The sequence below is a fragment of the Solanum pennellii genome, chromosome 3 (assembly GCF_001406875.1).
Source record: "Solanum pennellii chromosome 3, SPENNV200".
NCBI classification, from domain to species: Eukaryota; Viridiplantae; Streptophyta; class Magnoliopsida; order Solanales; family Solanaceae; genus Solanum; species Solanum pennellii.
In genome coordinates, this window is record NC_028639.1 from 6,075,847 (window position 1) to 6,094,761 (window position 18,915).

Here is an 18,915-nt window from a genome sequence, read left to right on the forward strand (position 1 = left end):
GTAACCATTTAAATTTTGATTTTTCTCTTTCCCCTCACATCAATGATATAGGATAATGATAATATTATTTAATTACATATATAAATAAATCAAAACTTAAATCAAAATGTTAAAATTATAAGTAAAATTCATATTATTTAATGCACTACAATCTTTACGCATGATACCTGTTGTCGCCTCTTCGGTTTCAAGGTTTCTTTTCTCTCTTTTAAGTTGAATAGTCTAAAATCTATTGAATTTATTTTAATAAATATGGGTAAAGTGGTAAGGATTATTAAACTAATTATAAATTTGACCTATTAAGCATTAACTAAAATTAGTTATTTAATAGTTAACCATCAATTAATTTACTTTAGTTAAATAAATATTTAAAATTTTTAAAAAAAATGACCATTCGAATTATTACATCACCCACCACCAAAATTCATGTTCGTCCTCGAATATAATGAAGGAGAAAGAAGAATACTATTCGATGTTCATCTCTCCAACTGAACTCCTCATTAAGACCATTCAATCAAGATCAATCAATAAGAACTGATACTTGTTGCACTATTCGTTAAAATTCTTTTGAATGTGACATGAACGAATGTAACGACCACTTTCCGTCGTTATAGAAAACTCAACGGACAAAAAAATTGGGTGGAAATACTTTTTCTTAGTAACTAATCCAGATTTAGACGAAATCAGAGTCAATAAGGTCTAGGAAAATTTGGTAATAATTGGGTGATCTAATTAAGATTCTTATCACATTAGTAGATAACTAAGACGTTAAGGAACTCGTATAAAAAAACAGAATTAAATTCAGCTGAGTAGAATTTCTGAAACTAACCTTAGCTAAATTGTATCTATATATACACTCTAGAAACTATATTGTATCTTTGCATCTAAATACACAGAGTTGTTATCCCTGTTTTATAAATTTTTCTTTATATTGCATTCTTTTATATTAAAAAGAGATAAGTTCAGTTCAATTGAGTTGAGACCAGGTTCGTTCTTTCAGCTCTCTTCTCAAGATTATGTCTTGTTTTTGAATTCCCCTCGCATGCTAATACGTTCAATGTATCGATGTCCTTTGGCCTGTATCATTTTATGATGCAGATAAAATAAGTAGGATCACATTCTAACACATCATTGATTCTAGTTAAGCTTTAGAGTTTGTTGGTGAGCATCCTTGCTTCCGGAGTATCTCCTTTTATTGCTTTTCAGTATTTTAATTCATTAGGATGTCATGAATTTTGCACCGAGATCCATCTTAGTTATTGGATGCTTCATAGACAATTAGTTTGTTCAGTTGTCACTATCTACTTATTGGCTTATGTTGAATCTTGAGTTGACAATTTGGCTAAGTTGAATATTAGTTAATACATTCTAAGTTATCTATTGAAAGGTTCAGTTTACTTCTTAAAGCTTTATCATGAGTAAGTTTTCCGCTAAGATTTAAGTCAAAAAGCTTTATCATGAGTAAGTTTTCCGCTAAGATTTAAGTCAGGCCAAGGGTTCGCTTGGGGCCAAAAATGGTTCTCGAGTCGTCCAGTATGTAGGCTAAGGACGTGACAATCTGAAATGAATTGACCTATCAGCTGCCATTGTAATTCAACTCGAAGATCGGGAATCAAAAATCATTATATTTTTCTTAAAGACACGCTCCCTTGATTTTCACAACAATATTTGCTTGTGAAATATTTTTTCATATAGATTTTTTATTATTATTGTATAAGATTTATTTTACTCTATGTAGGAACTTTTATAATGTTATCGTGATTCATTTATGCAATAGATCCTGATATGACACATCCTAATAATGAAAAAAGTATAGTAAAAATATTAGTTGATTCATAATGAGTGTTGAAGAAAGAAATTCTCTTAAAGAAGATAACTATTCAACAAATATGGTAAGAAAAGTGGAGAACAACAGGGTTATACAAACACAACAAAATGATGAAATGAAAAAGAAGGAACGATAAATATTAGAGGAAGAACCGTCAAACTTCTTACTTGGATGTCTAAAAATAAAGGCAAGAAGAATAAAGGCAAGAAGAATGAAAACTAGTCACTTTACAAAAGTCAATAAAGTGTGCTAAACTTAGTAAGTACATTAAATACTTACCTATTCAAATTAAATTTAGATTTTTACTATAGTTGGTTCACTTATAATGCTTCTTGTATTTAACTAAAGTTAAATTTTGTATTTGATTAACATTAGTGAACATGAAAAGTTTGAATTTTTATTGTCTTAATTCATTGAAACATATCTATTCAAATTTTTAAAAAATTATTGTGCATAATTGGTATTTTTGTTAATTATCTTCATAATATCTAACCACAATTGGCAATTTTATAATGTGTTTTAAAATATTTACCTTTTTAGCTTAAAACGGCAGATATCTTTACCTATTTTCAATCACATGATTTGGTGATAAATTTATTGTATAGAAGTTTTTGATGTATATATAATTCGTCCTTAGATAAACTTTTATTTTATTCTTGTTCTTTAAAATTTTAGCAATGGAGAGCAAGAAGACAAGAGTGCGACAAACATTTCCAATTTCAAAAATAGATAATCAACGTATTAGCGATGTAACATTTTTCAACCGTCGCTCGAGTCTATACAGAATGACAAACGAACTTGTTGATTTCTGTGATGTTGATGTTGGAATAGTACTATTTTCACCATCAAACAACCCATTCTCCTTTTTTCACCCAACAAGTGAAGCAGTCATTGAACGTTTTTTGAATCCTAATTCACAATTAAGTGAAAAAACTCGTCTAGATACGGATCAAGCACGAAATAAGGTGAATCAACTCAACAATCGCCTAGATGCTATGGAGAAAAGAATTGAGCAAATAGAAGAAACTAAATATGCTCAAACACTACTTCAACTTAGTCAAACGGAAGAAAATGGCGAAAGAAGTAAGTGGAAATCGATTGATCAATTAAATGCAAATGAAATACCAACATTTAAAGCATGGTTAAGAACCACAGTCTCTAAAATGAATTATCGTTTGGAGAAGTTGGAAAATGAGGCTTCATCTTTGAAAAATGCACCTGGAACTTCATAAGTGATATCACCCCAAGTTATTATCATTTCAAATTAATATTATTTTAGAATTATGCAATATGCTTTATTTTATGTTTTGTTTTAGTTTGTTTCAGTAATGTTACAAGTATGTATTTTGTTATGATTTTCTATATTAATATATGTTTTTTCTAAAAATGCTTTAGTATACCTTTTCTCCTTTTGTATATTAGTTGTTTTTTGATTTAAAATATTAAAGAAAGGGATGGATGAGAATAAAAGATGAAAATTATAGGAATGAGATCACTTTTTTACCAAATTTTTGTATTTTTAGTTAAATTTCTCAAAATTTAAACTTTTGTAAAGAAAAATTCTTGGTAAATAAAATAATTCTTTATTGAATGGGTAGTACAAAACATAAATATCAATCACTAAGTCTACAGAATTTCAAATATCAAATGATTAAAAAAATAATTATAAAATCTTAAGAATAGTATTTTATAATGGAATATATTTTTTTTAAAAAAATCTTAAATTCATATCTATCTTAATAAGATTAAGTTTAAAGTATTATTAGTGTATACAGTTTTTTACATTATTAGGTAATTTTAAATCAAAAATATAACATTTTTTTAAAATATTATTATGCTTAGATATTTGTAAAAGAAAAGTTAAAAAACAAATAGAACTGTTATATACAGAAGAGTAAATAGTATTAAGGAAATTTAATAGCTACTTATCTCAATTTAAAATTTAAATTGTTTTATTAATGTTGATACACTTATAATGGCTCTTTTCTATCTTCTAATTAATTTTACTTATTTAGTATCAGAAGATTAAGAAATTTCCAAATCTTTTCTATCTACAATAAATGTATTACTCTTGCATACATTGTTATTTTTTTTTTGTTGCGGATTGTTATCAATTATGTTAGAAAATTATTTTTTAACTGAACCTATTTACTTTAAATAGTTTTCAAATGTGCTTCAAATCATCAAGTTCTGCCACATTACTATATTTCTACAAATTTTACCCTTTCATTAAAAGACTCTTTAGACAAAATCGTTTTTCTTTAATTATATAATTACTATATATACCCACGTGTTGCACAAATATTTTAAAACATAATAATTTTAAAATACGAATTATTATTGAATAATAAAAGGTGCATGTTTGAGATCGATCATATATAATGTTTTGACTTATATATACACTTAATTCTAACAAAAATTTACCTTAATCTACGTGCTATGAAGATATGTTCTTTAAAGACACAAAACATCATTCTAACGAGTTTTTCTTCTTTTAGTACAATGAAAGTTGATAAACATATGTGGCGAATTGATATTTGTTTTAGTTAATTAAATTTTAAATTTATAGATCAATCTATAATTTAGTATTCAAATAAAATTGTTTCTACTTTTAGCTAAAATATAAATGTAACTTGCAAAGCATGACGGAACCTCTTGAACACTCTGCTCTCTTGTTCAATCTTACAAAATAAAACGATTCTAATTTAATAAAATATAATTTCATAAATGAGAAAGCATAAAAAAATAAATTCAATGATCAATATAAAAAAAAAATACTATAATCAAATCAATATTATAAACATAAGAAGAAATTATTTGCACTGAAAAAAAATTTGAAAGAAGAAAAAACAAAATTATCCTCTATTCCATTGATTTACTATAAGTCTGTTCTTTTATTTTATGAATATTTAAATTTATTTAGTAATTTTTAAATAAGTTCTAGATTTTTTTCTTTAGTAATACATATAACCTATTAGTGATAGATAATATTAGGATTTAATTTGAAAAATTTAAACTAATTTTATATAACTAATTAATATTTTTATAATATTAATTGAATAAACTTTAGACATCATAAACAGCATCAACATGCTATTATGAATATAACGTGAAAACATATATGATAATTCATCTCAAATAAATTCTAATTCAAAATTTTGAAAGCAATGATATCATTTGTTATCCTTAATCATTTATTATTCACTAATTGAATGATTCGTGGTACACTTCTCATATAAAAATGCAATACCAATTAGTAGTTTTCAAAATATTTAATATTACTAAATTTTTATCGGATTAGTTATTTAAATAAATAATTGTTCTCTAATTTAAAAAAAGCATGTCGTTTTACTCAAATTCAAAAATTAATATGAAATTATAACATACGAACATATAAAAAAAATTAGATAATATTGATGAACCATTATCAATAGATATTTTCATTTACTTAGTTTAAAACTATATATTTTTTAATCAATTAAGTAACCTATTCTAAATTTGAGCAATTTTCTTTTTTTGGCAAATAGCAGATTTTCTTGGTCAATCGGCAATTTTTAAATTACACACATTAGATAAAAATAAATATTCTAATTAGAAAATAAAAATAAGAGTCCAATTTTTTTAAAACTATATGTGCAATCCGTTTTTTAAAACAAGAATAGAAAAGAGTTATATTAAATGTGGTAATCTTCTAATATTTTTTTTAAATCTTTTTAAAAACTAATGAAGTTTAAAATTATTTTAAGATTTTAAATCTAAAAAATGAAAATTTTTGTGGTGATGACATATGAGACTTTTTCTTCTCCAATTATTGATAGATAGAAGACAATTTTAATGATATTAAATAGGGAGCAAAAATATATATACTCATTTACTTACCTTAAATCCTTAATTTCCACTTATCCTACTTCTTTAAAGAAAATCTTCAGGATACATAAAGATTTCATTCCTTTTTTTCAGCCAACACCCACATTTTCCACTATCAATTTCAATTTTCAATTTTATCCCTAAATTTTCTCCATTTTTTTTGTAATTACAAATTTTAAATTCATTTTGATTTTCAGAAGGAGTCTCTTTAAATTTATCAATTTCTAAGTTCGGAATAAGTAGGAATTTAATTTCTATTGTTGTCTTTTTCGTATTTTTTATTAATATATATGGATTAGGATCCATCGTTTAGTATTGATGTTTCTCAAATAAATTCTACTAATGCTAATTGTACATATGATTCTGACAATGAAATGTTCTTTTAGTCTGTTAGACAATTATCAATTTGTAATTGGTTAATTTTTTTATTTTGCTAATACATAAAATCCTAATTTCATGTTATATTGATGCATGTTGTCTGTTGGGTCGAATTAAGAGTCCTTTAACAATGAAGATACATATTACACATATCAAAGTTAGTGTATTATGCTGTTGATATTGTTTTTTCCTAATAAGCTAGAAGCCCAAATTTTTAGCACTAATATTGTTATAGATTCAATTTTTAAATGTATCTCAGATTCATTAAAGTTTTCATTGATGTATCTTCAATCATATCAATTTCAAATATAGTAAATTCATCATTTTTTGTACGGTTTTAAATGTGTATCAAATTCATTTATTACTCCATTAATGTATCTTCCATTGTGTTAGTGTTTTATATATTTTGTTCATGGTAATAATTCATGTATTTTATTGGTTGGACTGATGTTAATTACTCATATATCGTATACATAATGTACCATGTGGTTGTTATGATGTCATTATAAAACTATGGTGTATATACTGAATTTTCAAATTATCTTCAATGTATTATTCACTCTTAATTGTATCATGTGATTGAGATTAGGCAAGTACAATTTTATGTTTTGTTTTATGAATTTGCAGGACATGAATTATGTTATATAAAAAAATATCAGTACATCCGTTGAGATTTGGAGCAACGTTCAACTTTGATTTTGCGAATGAAATTAAAAAGTCCTTAAAGATTGAAGCCATTGAATTGTTCAGAACACAATTTTTATACCATATTTACACATTCCAAAATGCAATTTTCAGGGTTAGATTACCAAGTATCTGTTGTTGTTGGAGGTGCAACATGAGAACAAAGACTTGTTGCATGTTCGACATGCTAACAGGACTGTATTGCAGTTTAATATCAAGGATTTTGCCACTGTAACTGACCTTAAATGCAAAGAAAATGATAAGGATTTTTCATATCCAAAATTTACTCCCAGCCGATTATTACAAAAATACTTTTCTGATGAAACTATAAGTATAACCAAGAGTCTCTTGATTCAACATTTTGTAATTGGCAATTGAGACCACACAGAACATTGTTCAGATGCCAATCTTATACTTTGTCCATATATTCATTATATCAACTTGATGAGACCTTGATACCAATCGAAAAATTTCTTTCTTGATACAACAGCAACAAGGGCAAGGGTGAATATATTAGTGAGAATGACGATCCATAAAAATTTAAGGGTCATTCACTATACCACCGAAAGAAGATTTGGTTAACATAGATTAGTACTTAACCTATGTTTGCATGAAAAGAGTATTATGTTGTTTTGTTTTTTAAGACAAATTCACTTAAGTTTTAAAGTATTTATCTAAAAATTTATTCATATCACACTATTTTGTTATTTATTAAAATTTGTATTTTCAATATATTGCTTTAGATACATTATACTATGTTGCATTATAACGTTAAGCTTCACACTCATAACTTATTGAGTTAAAGTAATGTGACTGTTTAGATACTAAATGATGTATATAATACATAAATTTTAATGTATATGATACATGAATTTTATTCACATATCTCAGTTACATATATGTATATGTCACATGAATCATATAAAGGGTTAAGTCATCGACCGCTCCTCAAAGTTGTCCGCATAATTACTTAGACACCTCAACTGAGACTTGTACCTATTGAACACCTAAATTGTTCAAAACATGTACCTATTAGACACAAAATGTTGATATGGCAAAAAATGTGTATTGCACTTCCCTGAAACGTGTGAAAAGACTTAAAATAGTATCTTTTTTATTTTTTTTATTTACATTTTTTCTTCTTTTATTGACACTTGGCATTATAATTAACTTAAAAAATATTTTCTTCTTCATTAATTTACACTTTTTTCAAAAAAGAAAACACCCCACTCCCTATCTATCATCTTCTTCATAATATAGTTTACAAAACTTTCTTTCATTTTAGCTCCAACATTGTTCTTTTTTCTTTTTTTATATACAAAAAATTTATATCTTTCAAATATGAAGATAAATGAAAATCAACTATAAAGATTCAGATTTGAAAGAAAGTCTTTGTATGATTTATTTCAAATATCATAAAAACAAGGAACAAATATGAAGAAGATGAAAAAAGATAAATAATTTTTACGTATAAAAATAGTTAGCCGATATTTATTTATCACAATTTTCGAACAAAGATTTTTACTCAAATTTATATGTGGTCATTAATCTATCAAAAATGATATAAAAGAATTTGAAAGAATAATTTTGGAGCTATCAATTTCATTTTGTCATCGATGTAGAGTTGAATAACCGCCAACAAAATTTTCTTTCTTCTTCACTCTTAGTATGAAAAAAAAATTAATCTTAAAGTTATTTGAAAAGAATAAGATTTTGTAATTTGAGAAAGAATGTGTTTTGTGGAAGAAGATGAAGATGAAAGGGGGTTGGGGTGGAGTGGGGTAGAATAGGTTGACATTTTCATTTTCTTTTTCTTTTTTAAAAAATTAGATATTAAATGTGTGTTTTTTTTATAATTTTCGGGCCCAATGTCAAATGTTATTTTTTAATTAGTCATTTTGCCACGTCACCGCAAGTGTAACACGCACTCTTCACATTTTTTGTTGATTATAAAAAAATGTCTAATAGAAACGATTATTATATAGGTAAAAGTGTTCAACTGATACTAGTATTAGTTAAAATATTCAAGTAAATTATGCGGACAACTTTAAGGAGCCACTAATGACTTAAGCCTTATATAAATGCATATGATAATCATATACATCAACAAACAAATCATAACAAACTATGAAATTAAACGGCAACATTATTAAGGAAAAATGTATCAAAATTACAATTGTACCCAATATACTTGTAATGTATAAGTTCATTATTAGTTTTTCGTGTATACGATACAACATAATATAGTATATATGATACATATATTATACATTTGAAAAAAAAAACAAATTTGTAACACTTAATTTTGTTTAAATCATGAATCTGACAGTGAATCAATATTTCATGCAATTACACAATAAATATTCTTCAAAGTTTATACATTTAGAATTATTTATTTATTCAATTGTATAAGAATAATTTTATATTTAATATAACATTGACACACAAATCTCAACAAATTATTTAGTTGAACAACAAATTAAATTGTGTAAACAATACACTTTATTTAAATCAAATACTAAAGTGAAAAATTACAAGTGCAATTTATTGAGCATGAACATGAATGTCCTATTTAAAAATACTATTTCACTTCTCTTACGGGAAAAAAGTACAAGTTATCTGGTTGTGACCTTGTCCACAGTGCCCACAAGAATTCTTGTTCATTGTTATCTTCTTATCCGCGTATTTCTTTCTTTGTTTTCTTGGTCGTCCAGCCAATTTTCTATACCGAGGTGGTAGGCAATTTCACTATGAAAGTATCTCACTTTGAATACATCAAATTTCTTTCTGCAAGAAGCTTTTAAAACCCAGCCACAATCATCACTGAAGCACACTGTAATCATTTAAAATTTATTAAATATAAATTTATAAAATGATTCGGATTATATTGAATTCATAAATATATTAATCCAAATAAATATTGTGGATTGATATAATTGAGTTAAATATTTAAGTCCAATAAATATGGATTTAATTAAAGTCTAAATTAATTGATTTGGGCTACATTGGATGAACCCAATTTGTTAAACCCAATCTCATCTCATTCTAGAGCCCATCTTGGCGCCACGTGTGCAGATGATGTGGCATGCCAAGTCAAATAAGAAAACCAATAGAATCATGACATGTGTCAAAGATGACAAGCCCGCTCCATAAAGCCCAAATGCCATGTCACTTTAATCTGATTGGCTGAACGGAATCCTATTCCAATCGCAACTCCTCTATTCTAAAACTATAAATAGGGGTCCTCATAATTCAGAAAAGGGACAGAAAATTCTAAACAAGAAGCTAGAGAAACTCTGTGGTACAAACGCCATTTAATTCTCTACAAAGCTACAAGTTTAAGAATTCAAGCATTCAAGTTCAAGAACGATAAAGATCAAGACCACCGAATTCAAGAACATGCTCGAAGCCCTCGAGTTCAAATAAAAGTCAAGATCAAGATAAAGTTCAAGTTCAAGTTCATCATAGATTCAAGAACAAGCTTTAAAGCCCTTGAATTTATATTTGAAAAGGCGAATTCAGAGGAATTATAGAGATTGTAACGCTCGCATTTGAAATAATAAAATCGATTGTTGCTATAATTTTCCGTTCTTGATTATTGTTTTCTCGACGCGAATTTTATTGTCTACAAATTCCGGCACGCCCAGTGGGACAATCTCTACCTCTCATCTCAAATTTTCAAACGTCAAAGAATATCAAGATGACTTCCATGAACAACAACTCTCGATCAACCGCCTCTAAGGTCACTAGCTCCAAGTTCTCTACTGAAGTTGAAGACATCCTTGGTGTTACCTTTGGAAGTTTTGGAGCTGTTACGAGAAGCAAGGCTGCCACACTAGGACAACAAAAGCTTCAAGTGTCGTCTGCGTCAACTCCTGTTTTTGGGTCTTCGACTCCATAAGGAGCAAGTTCCTCCACAAATGCTCTAGAAGGAGGAAGTAGTGTTGCTGAAAAGATCAAGAAGACATTGGCTCTACTTGAGCAATCTGGTTCCAAGAACTCTATCACAAGGGAGAACTGTGATTCAACTTATGAATTTTCTCCACGTATATCGCGTAACGTGAGTCCACTGAAAATTAACTTACGCGACAACCCATGTTACTCTCCTGCATCTCCGATGATCATGCAAACGATGGTGATTGCTGCTTCCTCTCCTGAGGAACAACTCGCAAATCTGACAAAGTTGGTTGAAGGATTGACGAAGCATGTACAACACTAAGAATCTCGAATTGACAAGTTGATGGACACGATAGAAGGACTTTTAGATGGAAATGCGAGCCATGCACCTAGAAAGGGCATTGAAGTTCAAGAAATCGAAGATCCTGTTAAGAAAGCCCCGTTTGTTAAAGAGATGCCAGAATCTTCTGAAGGAATGATCCCACTCGATCGCTTGAAGGAGTTTATTGAAGGAACTATCAAAGATAAGTATGAAGTCTCCACCAAGTCTTCTCATATGTATGCTAAGCCATACACTGCTAGGATTGATAACTTTAAAATGTCTGCTGGTTATCAACCTCCCAAATTTCTACAATTTGAGGGAAAGGAAATCCGGAACAACATGTCGTGCACTTCGTGGAGACATGTAATAATGCTAGAACATATGGAGACTATCTTGTCAAACAGTTTGTCCGCCCTCTAAAAGGAAATGCCTTTGATTGGTACACGGATCTCGAACCTAACTCTATTGATAGTTGGGAGCAACTAGAACATGAGTTTCTCAATCGCTTCTATAGCACAAGGCGCACAGTGAGCATGGTAGAACTCACGAATACTCGCCAAAGGAAGGATGAACTGGTCATAGATTTTATAAATCGACGGAGGAACGCGAGCCTAAATTGCAAGGACAGGCTTAGTGAAGCTTCTGCAATCGAAATGTGTATTTAATGAATGCATTGGGAGCTTCTTTACATCTTGCAAGGAATAAAACAAAAATCTTTTGAGGACTTAGCTACTCGCGCTCATGATATGGAGTTGAGCATGACATCTGCCGGAAAAGATATGACTATTGTCAATGATCCTCGCAAAGGAAAGGACAAGCAGGAACCCAAAAGATGGAGCAAGTTTCTGCCCAGAAATGACAAAAAAGAATCCATGAGTGTAAATGTGTCACCCGCAAAGTTCACCACGAATGAGGGCGTAAAACAAAATGTGAGAACGACTTTCCAAGCACGTTCAAATCAAAAGTCGACGCTAAGGGAGATGCAAGGAAAAAAGTATCCCTTCTTGGATTCTGACGTGTCTGAAATTTTTGATGAATTGCTTGAGTTAAAGCTCATTGACTTGCCAGAGATGAAGCGACCCGATGAAGCTGGAAAAACTGATGACCCAAAGTATTGCAAGTATCATAGACTTGTGAGTCATCCTCTTGAAAAATGTTTTGTCTTTAAGGATAGAGTGATGCGATTGGCTAACGAAAATAAAATTATCCTTGATGATGAGAAGACTAGTTCTAACCATACCTCTATCACGTTTGGGTCACTGGATCCGGTCCAAATATATATCTCTGAAAAGCATGAATTAGAACCAGTAGACTAGGACGTTGACATAAATGGTGATGAGGGTTGGATTCTTGTAACTAGGCGAAGACGCAACAAGTCAAGCTTACGAAAAGAATTATCCGAGCAACCGGTTAGAGAAAAAATGGTGAAGAAATTTGAGAAGCAAAAATCAATCAAGCGCCCCAAAAGGACAAAGGTTGAAGTGCATCACTACCAAAAACCTCGACGTCTTGTGACTCTAAAGGAATTCGTGCCAAAGCTCGTTCGACACAAAGTCTACTCAAGGCAATGTCGAGGCATCATGTTTCAATGTGGATAAAGAACAAACAATGAAGGTGCCTCCTACTGTAAAAGAAGAAACAACGAGTGAATCCGCACCAAAAGTGTTTCCTGGGGAAGAAGAAAAAGAAACAAGGGAAATCTCAGAAATGATGTCTCTTTCATCTTCTGAAAAATCTATTGAACTTTCTTCCCAAGAAGCACATGTCTGTGATACTAAAATCACATTTACAGATAACGATCTTCTATTTGGTGAAGCACTACACAATCGTCCTTTGTATAGGTGGGTCATGTGCTAGAGAAGAAGATAAATAGAATCTTAATAGATGAAAGATCTGGAGTCAACATTTTGCCTATCCACACATTGAAGGAACTTGGCATCACGACTGGGGAAATAGTGAAAGTCGTCTGTTGATACAAGGATTTAATCAAGGCGGGCAGAGGTCCATAGGCTCTATTAAATTAGAGATCCACATGGGAGATTTGCGATCAAACGCATGGATGCATGTGATTGACGCAAATACATCATACAATATATTACTTGGTAGGCCTTGGGTACATGAGAATAGAATTGTCTCATCTTCTTACTATCAATGTTTGAAATATCTTGAAAGTGGAATTGAAAGAAAGATAGTTGCAGATGATAATCCTTTCACCGAAGTGGAGACACACTTTGCGGATGCGAAATTATATATGATAAGTTATGTTGTTAAAGGGGTCAAATCCAATGACGTCAAATCAATCAAGATTGATAATATCATAAGCAAAAGAATTGATGCAGCTATCGAAAAGGTGAAAATTGACACTAAAGACTCTTGTCCCATTCTTAATTAAGGGAAGATCCAGTCTTCAAAGAAGAAGCAGACTTCTAGACTATGCTATGTTCCAAAAGCGAAGAAAGAACAAGATCAACCATCTAACCTTGAAGAAAATGCATTAAGAGGGCTAGCTCTTTCTATCAGACGGATTGATGCAATAAACTTGTCTTCAAAGTTGCCAGAGAAGTCAGTCGCTCAAGACCAAGTGCTAGATATGGCTCTCTCTACAAAGCGCACAGGAGAAGGTTTTGATCCCAATGCCTACAAGTTATTTGTGAAGGCATGATACAACCCTAGCGAGCCATCAGCGCTAGGGAAACTCCCATCAGAAGATACAACTAGGAAAGCGCGTGAAGGCCTAGGTTATAGCCAACCGCCGCCAATTCGCATTTCCATAAGAAGGGCCAGTAATAATCATATAACTTTTGAAGATGACGTCACTGCTCCCAATAAAAGGCCTTCTGTCTTTGATCAACTTGGTGAAGCGACAACAAGAATTTCTGTGTTTGAGAGGTTAGGTCCTCTGAAGAAGAATAACAAGAACTTGAGAAGTTATTTAAAAGTTACAATGCCTGCTTCACATTTGATTCTAAAGGATTTCAGAAGTTTGATTCCTTCTAGGATGAGGCGACGAGTGGAACTTGTGGTTTCCTTTAAAGAGGAACTCAAGGCAAAGGTTCATACTGTGGTTTACACCAAAAAGCGCGAGGAAGATGAAGAAAGTGTAGATTCCTCAAATCATGATACAATCCAAAATGAGTACGATTCTTTGCCTCAAAAGTAGATTGAGGAAGAGGTAGAAGATATTGTTTCGTGTTGTCATATATCGGTCAATGACAATGATCCTGTGGAAGAGGAAGATGCTAAAGATGCTCCACCAGAACTTGAAGAAGGAGTAAAGATCACAATAGATCCTTGAAGGAAGTTAACCTTGGCACTGATGAACATCCGAAGCCAACTTACTTGAGTGCGTTTCTAGAAATTGATGAAGAAGTCGCTTACATGAATATACTCAAAGAATATAGAGATGTATTCGCTTGGAGTTATAAAGAAATGCCTGGATTGAATCCTAGAGTAGCGATCCATCAATTAGCAGTCAAAAATGGTTCTCGTCCAGTTAAACAAGCTCAAAGACGTTTTAGACCAGACTTGATTCCGTTGATAGAAAATGAAGTTAACAAACTCATTGAGGCAGAGTTTATTCGTGAGGTCAAATATCCTACATGGATTTCAAGTATTGTTCCTGTGAGGATAAGAATGGTCAAATTCGAGTTTGCGTTGACTTTAGAGATCTCAATAATGCCTGCCCTAAAGATGAGTTTCCTCTTCCCATTCCAGAGTTGATGATTGATGCCACCACTGGTTATGAGGCAATGTCCTTCATGGATGGTTCTTCTAGATATAATCAAATCCGCATGTCACCAAAAGATGAAGAACTCACTGCATTTCAAACGCCAAAAGGTATTTATTCATTCAAAGTGATGCCATTTGGTTTAAAGAATGCTGGCGCCACATATCAAAGGGCTATGCAAAATATCTTTGACGACTTGCTCCATAAAAATGTTGAATGTTATGTTGATGATTTGATAGTAAAGTCGAGGAAGAGGGGTGATCCTTTGAAAGACTTAAGGATGGTGTTTGAGTTACTCCGAAGATATCAACTAAGGATGAATCCATTGAAATGTGCCTTCGGAGTTACTTCCGGCAAGTTCCTTGGCTTTATTGTGAGACACCGTGGAATTGAAATTGATCAAGCCAAAGTCGATGCAATATCAAAGATGCCTGAACCTCAAGATATTCATGAGTTAAAAAAACTCCAAGGAAAGTTAGCCTACTTGAGAAGGTTCATCTCAAATCTAGCGGGGAGATGTCAACCATTCAGTCATCTCATAAAGAAAGGTGCTCCTTTTAATTTGGACCAAACATGTTGCGAAGCCTTTAAAAGTATCAAATCGTATCTAGCGAAACCTTCGGTTTTGGCAGCCCCTATACCTGGAAAACCATTGATACGCTACATTACAGCACAAGAAAGGTGTGTAGGAGCCCTGTTAGCTCAAGAGAATAGTGAAGGCAAAGAAAATGCTCTTTATTACTTAAGTAGAACGATGACGCCAAATGAGCTAAATTATTCGCCAATTGAAAAGTTATGCTTGGCACTGGTCTTCTCAATTCAAAAGATGAAGCATTATTTTCAAGCTCATGTTGTCTGCCTTATTTCTAGAGCAAATCCCATCAAGTTTGTTATGTCAAAACCTGTCCTTAGTGACCGACTAGCAAGATGGTACCTCCAATTCCAACAACTTGAGATTGTGTACATCCCTCAAAAAACCGTGAAGGGACAAACACTAGCGGATTTCTTAGCAGACCATCCTATACCAAATGATTGGGAGTTAACTGATGAGTATCCTGATGAAGATGCGATGTTAATTGGAGTTCAACCTCCTTGGAAAATGATTCGGATTATATTGAGTTCATAAATAAATTAGTCCAAATAAATATTGTGGATTGATATAATTGAGTTAAATATTTAAGTCCAATAAATATGGATTTAATTAAAGTCTAAATTAATTGATTTGGGCTGCATTGGATGAACCCAATTTGTTAAACCCAATCTCATCTCATTCTAGAGCCCATCTTGGCGCTACGTGTGCAGATGATGTGGCATGCCAAGTCAAATAAGAAAACCAATAGAATCATGACATGTGTCAAAGATGACAAGCCCACTCCATAAAGCCCAAATGCCATGTCACTTAAATCTTATTGGCTGAACGGAATCCTATTCCAATCACAAATCATCTATTCTAAAACTATAAATAGGGGTCCTCATAATTCAGAAAAGAGAAAATTCTAAACAAGAAGCTAGAGAAACTCTGTGGTACAAACGCCATTTAATTCTCTACAAAGCTACAAGTTTAAGAATTCAAGCATTCAAGTTCAAGAACGATCAAGATCAAGACCACCGAATTCAAGAACAAGCTTTAAAGCCCTTGAATTTATATTTGAAAAGGCGAATTCAAAGGAATTATAGAGATTGTAACACTCGCATTTGAAATAATAAAATTGATTGTTGCTATAATTTTCTGTTCTTGATTATTTTTTTCTCAACGCGAATTTTTATTGTCTACACACACGAACACATAATTGTCCAAATTTTTTCATCAGATTAAGCCATATAACAAAAGCATTTCAAATATACAATGTTTCACAACTTGTCAAATAATTTTCCACATTAATGTATCATCCATAATAATGAACACATCAATTTTTTTACAATTTTTTAGGTATTAGATACACAAATTTATCACGATACACCTAAATCAATTAACAATACTAATAATTGTTACCAATTTGTTCAAATCATCAAACAACCAACAAACTTGTCATTATGATACATGTAGTAATTATAATTATGTATCAAATACATTAGCTAAATAGAATTGTATCATCTCTTATAGCTATAAACTGAAGAAAAACAAATCAAACTAGAGACAAAATACTTTAATACCCTTTTTATCTGATCTTTTCACTCTGAAATTGAAGTTGTTCTTTATTTTATATTTTGTCATTACATCGATGAGTGTTCCTTTATCCTTATATAACTGATCCGTCTTCACATCCATACTCTTAGAATTAGTTATGTAATTTGTAGCATTTAATTCTAGAATATAATCTAAATCATAAATTCTTAATTCGACCAGAGCAAGAGCTTCCGTATCTCTTTCTATACCTTCAATGCATACTATTTCCCTGGTATCTTTTTCTATACCTTCAATGTATACTATTTCCCCGGATGAACCATCAAAATTATGTATCTCTCCAACCATTTTCGCTGTTGTATCAATGCATAGCGGATACATGCTGATTTCAGGCTCATTCCTTTTTAGTTCCAAATACAGTTTCACACCCACATCATTCTTGATCTTCGGTAACTCACCAACTGACTCTGAGTTGCTCACTAGATCAACGATACGTCGGATGCTGATCCTAGTTACCTGTGTCTGCATCATAAGACGATGCAGGCCAACTGACATCAGTACATTGAATGTACGAGTATACGAATTGGAATGCTAAAAAAAACTTAAGCTTGAAAAGAGTAAGAAGGAACACTTACCTTGGTTCTGCTCAACTCATGAATAAATTAACTTAATATAAAGAAATAAAACACATGCAATATATTAAAAACTTGTTAAACAATGTAAACACTTAGTTTGTTAAAGAAATGGAATAACAAACTCAACTTTACTTTTATAGTAAGTAATATAGCTTCTGTGGGAGATTCTCTAACCAACAACCACCACTATGAGCCTAAGTGATGGTACAACGTTTTACCTCACGCTGCCGAGGATCATCCTATACCTTGCCATCGATATAGAATCTTACTTAACTTAGTGGATTACTAGCATAACATAAATGATCATCTAAAAAGTATGATCCTTTAATGACCATGATGGTTACATAGTTTATGGAGACTTGAGTTATTATGAACTCGCACCCCCATATCGGTGCTCAATACTACTCCAAAAAATATACTTAGCTCATGTGTATTTAAAATAACTTCTTTCTCTGGGTTGAGATAATCGCTCAACAATTAACTTTAAAAGCTCTCTTGGAATCAATGTTTACAGGCACGGAGCGCCAACCCTCATCATATAGAGAGCAGGATGGGGCGCTCTGGCTGGAGCGGCACCCCAGGGCCCTACTGACTGAGATTGTCCTTTGGGGCTCTGAGAGGCGTGGCTCCCCAACCTCAATCCCAGGTGTTCTCGACTTTTCTCTATCGTTTTTCACCTCTAAACCCTCTAAACTTCCATGGTTCTTTCCCTAAACACTTAGGATCATTAGTAACCTAAATACCCAGTAGATTCAACCCAAAATCACACTCGGAAACATGAATCAAAACATCAACAACACAATTATCAAGAATTCAACAAAAACTTCAACAATGTTCTTCAAGAACTCAATTTCTTAACGTTCAAATAGCTTAGATTCGTTGAATTAAACAAGATTGATGTGTGGTGAACTAACCCAACACTATGTGATCTCACATACATTTTTAGGGATCACCCCCGACGAATTTCACACACAAAGCTTGAATGTTCTTGGCAAATTCTTGGTTTTCTCCTCCTTTCTCCTTTCTCCAAGCCCTAGTGCTAATTCTAAATCTTTCTAAACTGAATGAAGTCTTATTTTACCCCTAATTAATCCCTAAAAACGAATTAATATAATTAGGTAAGGATAAGATAACTTTGTCCTCAAATTCGGATTAGACTTTCTTTAATCTAACGGTCCAACTTCCAAAAGGCATAACTCACTCATACAATATCGAAATCGCGCAAACTCGGCGGCATTGGAAAGATTATTCTAAGAGATTTCCAACTATATCTGGAACTACCCCTAACTCACCCTGAGCTAAGAGTTATGGTCGTTTGAAGTTGACCATAAACTCACTTTTTAACTTACTCAAAATTTTCTAGATTTCCTTGTACAATTCAAAAATAAGTATTTCCAGATTTTAAACTACTTTCTAGTTGCTAGATGTTACAAATGCTTTCAGATTCATAAT

General features: G+C 31.5%; 1 protein-coding gene across 1 annotated transcript; it reads left to right on the plus strand.

Moving 5' to 3' along the window:
• The first annotated feature begins 2,505 nt into the window (after window positions 1-2,505).
• On the plus strand, window positions 2,506-3,060 carry LOC107013135 (agamous-like MADS-box protein AGL29). Its single transcript, XM_015213123.1, has one exon. It carries the CDS (start codon window positions 2,506-2,508, stop codon window positions 3,058-3,060), a length of 555 nt encoding a protein of 184 aa, XP_015068609.1.
• The last annotated feature ends 15,855 nt before the right edge of the window (window positions 3,061-18,915 follow it).

Coding starts and splice junctions, on each gene's coding strand:
- LOC107013135 (XM_015213123.1), top strand. CDS start 2,506: ATGGAGAGCAAGAAGACAAGAGTGCGACAAACATTTCCAATTTCAAAA.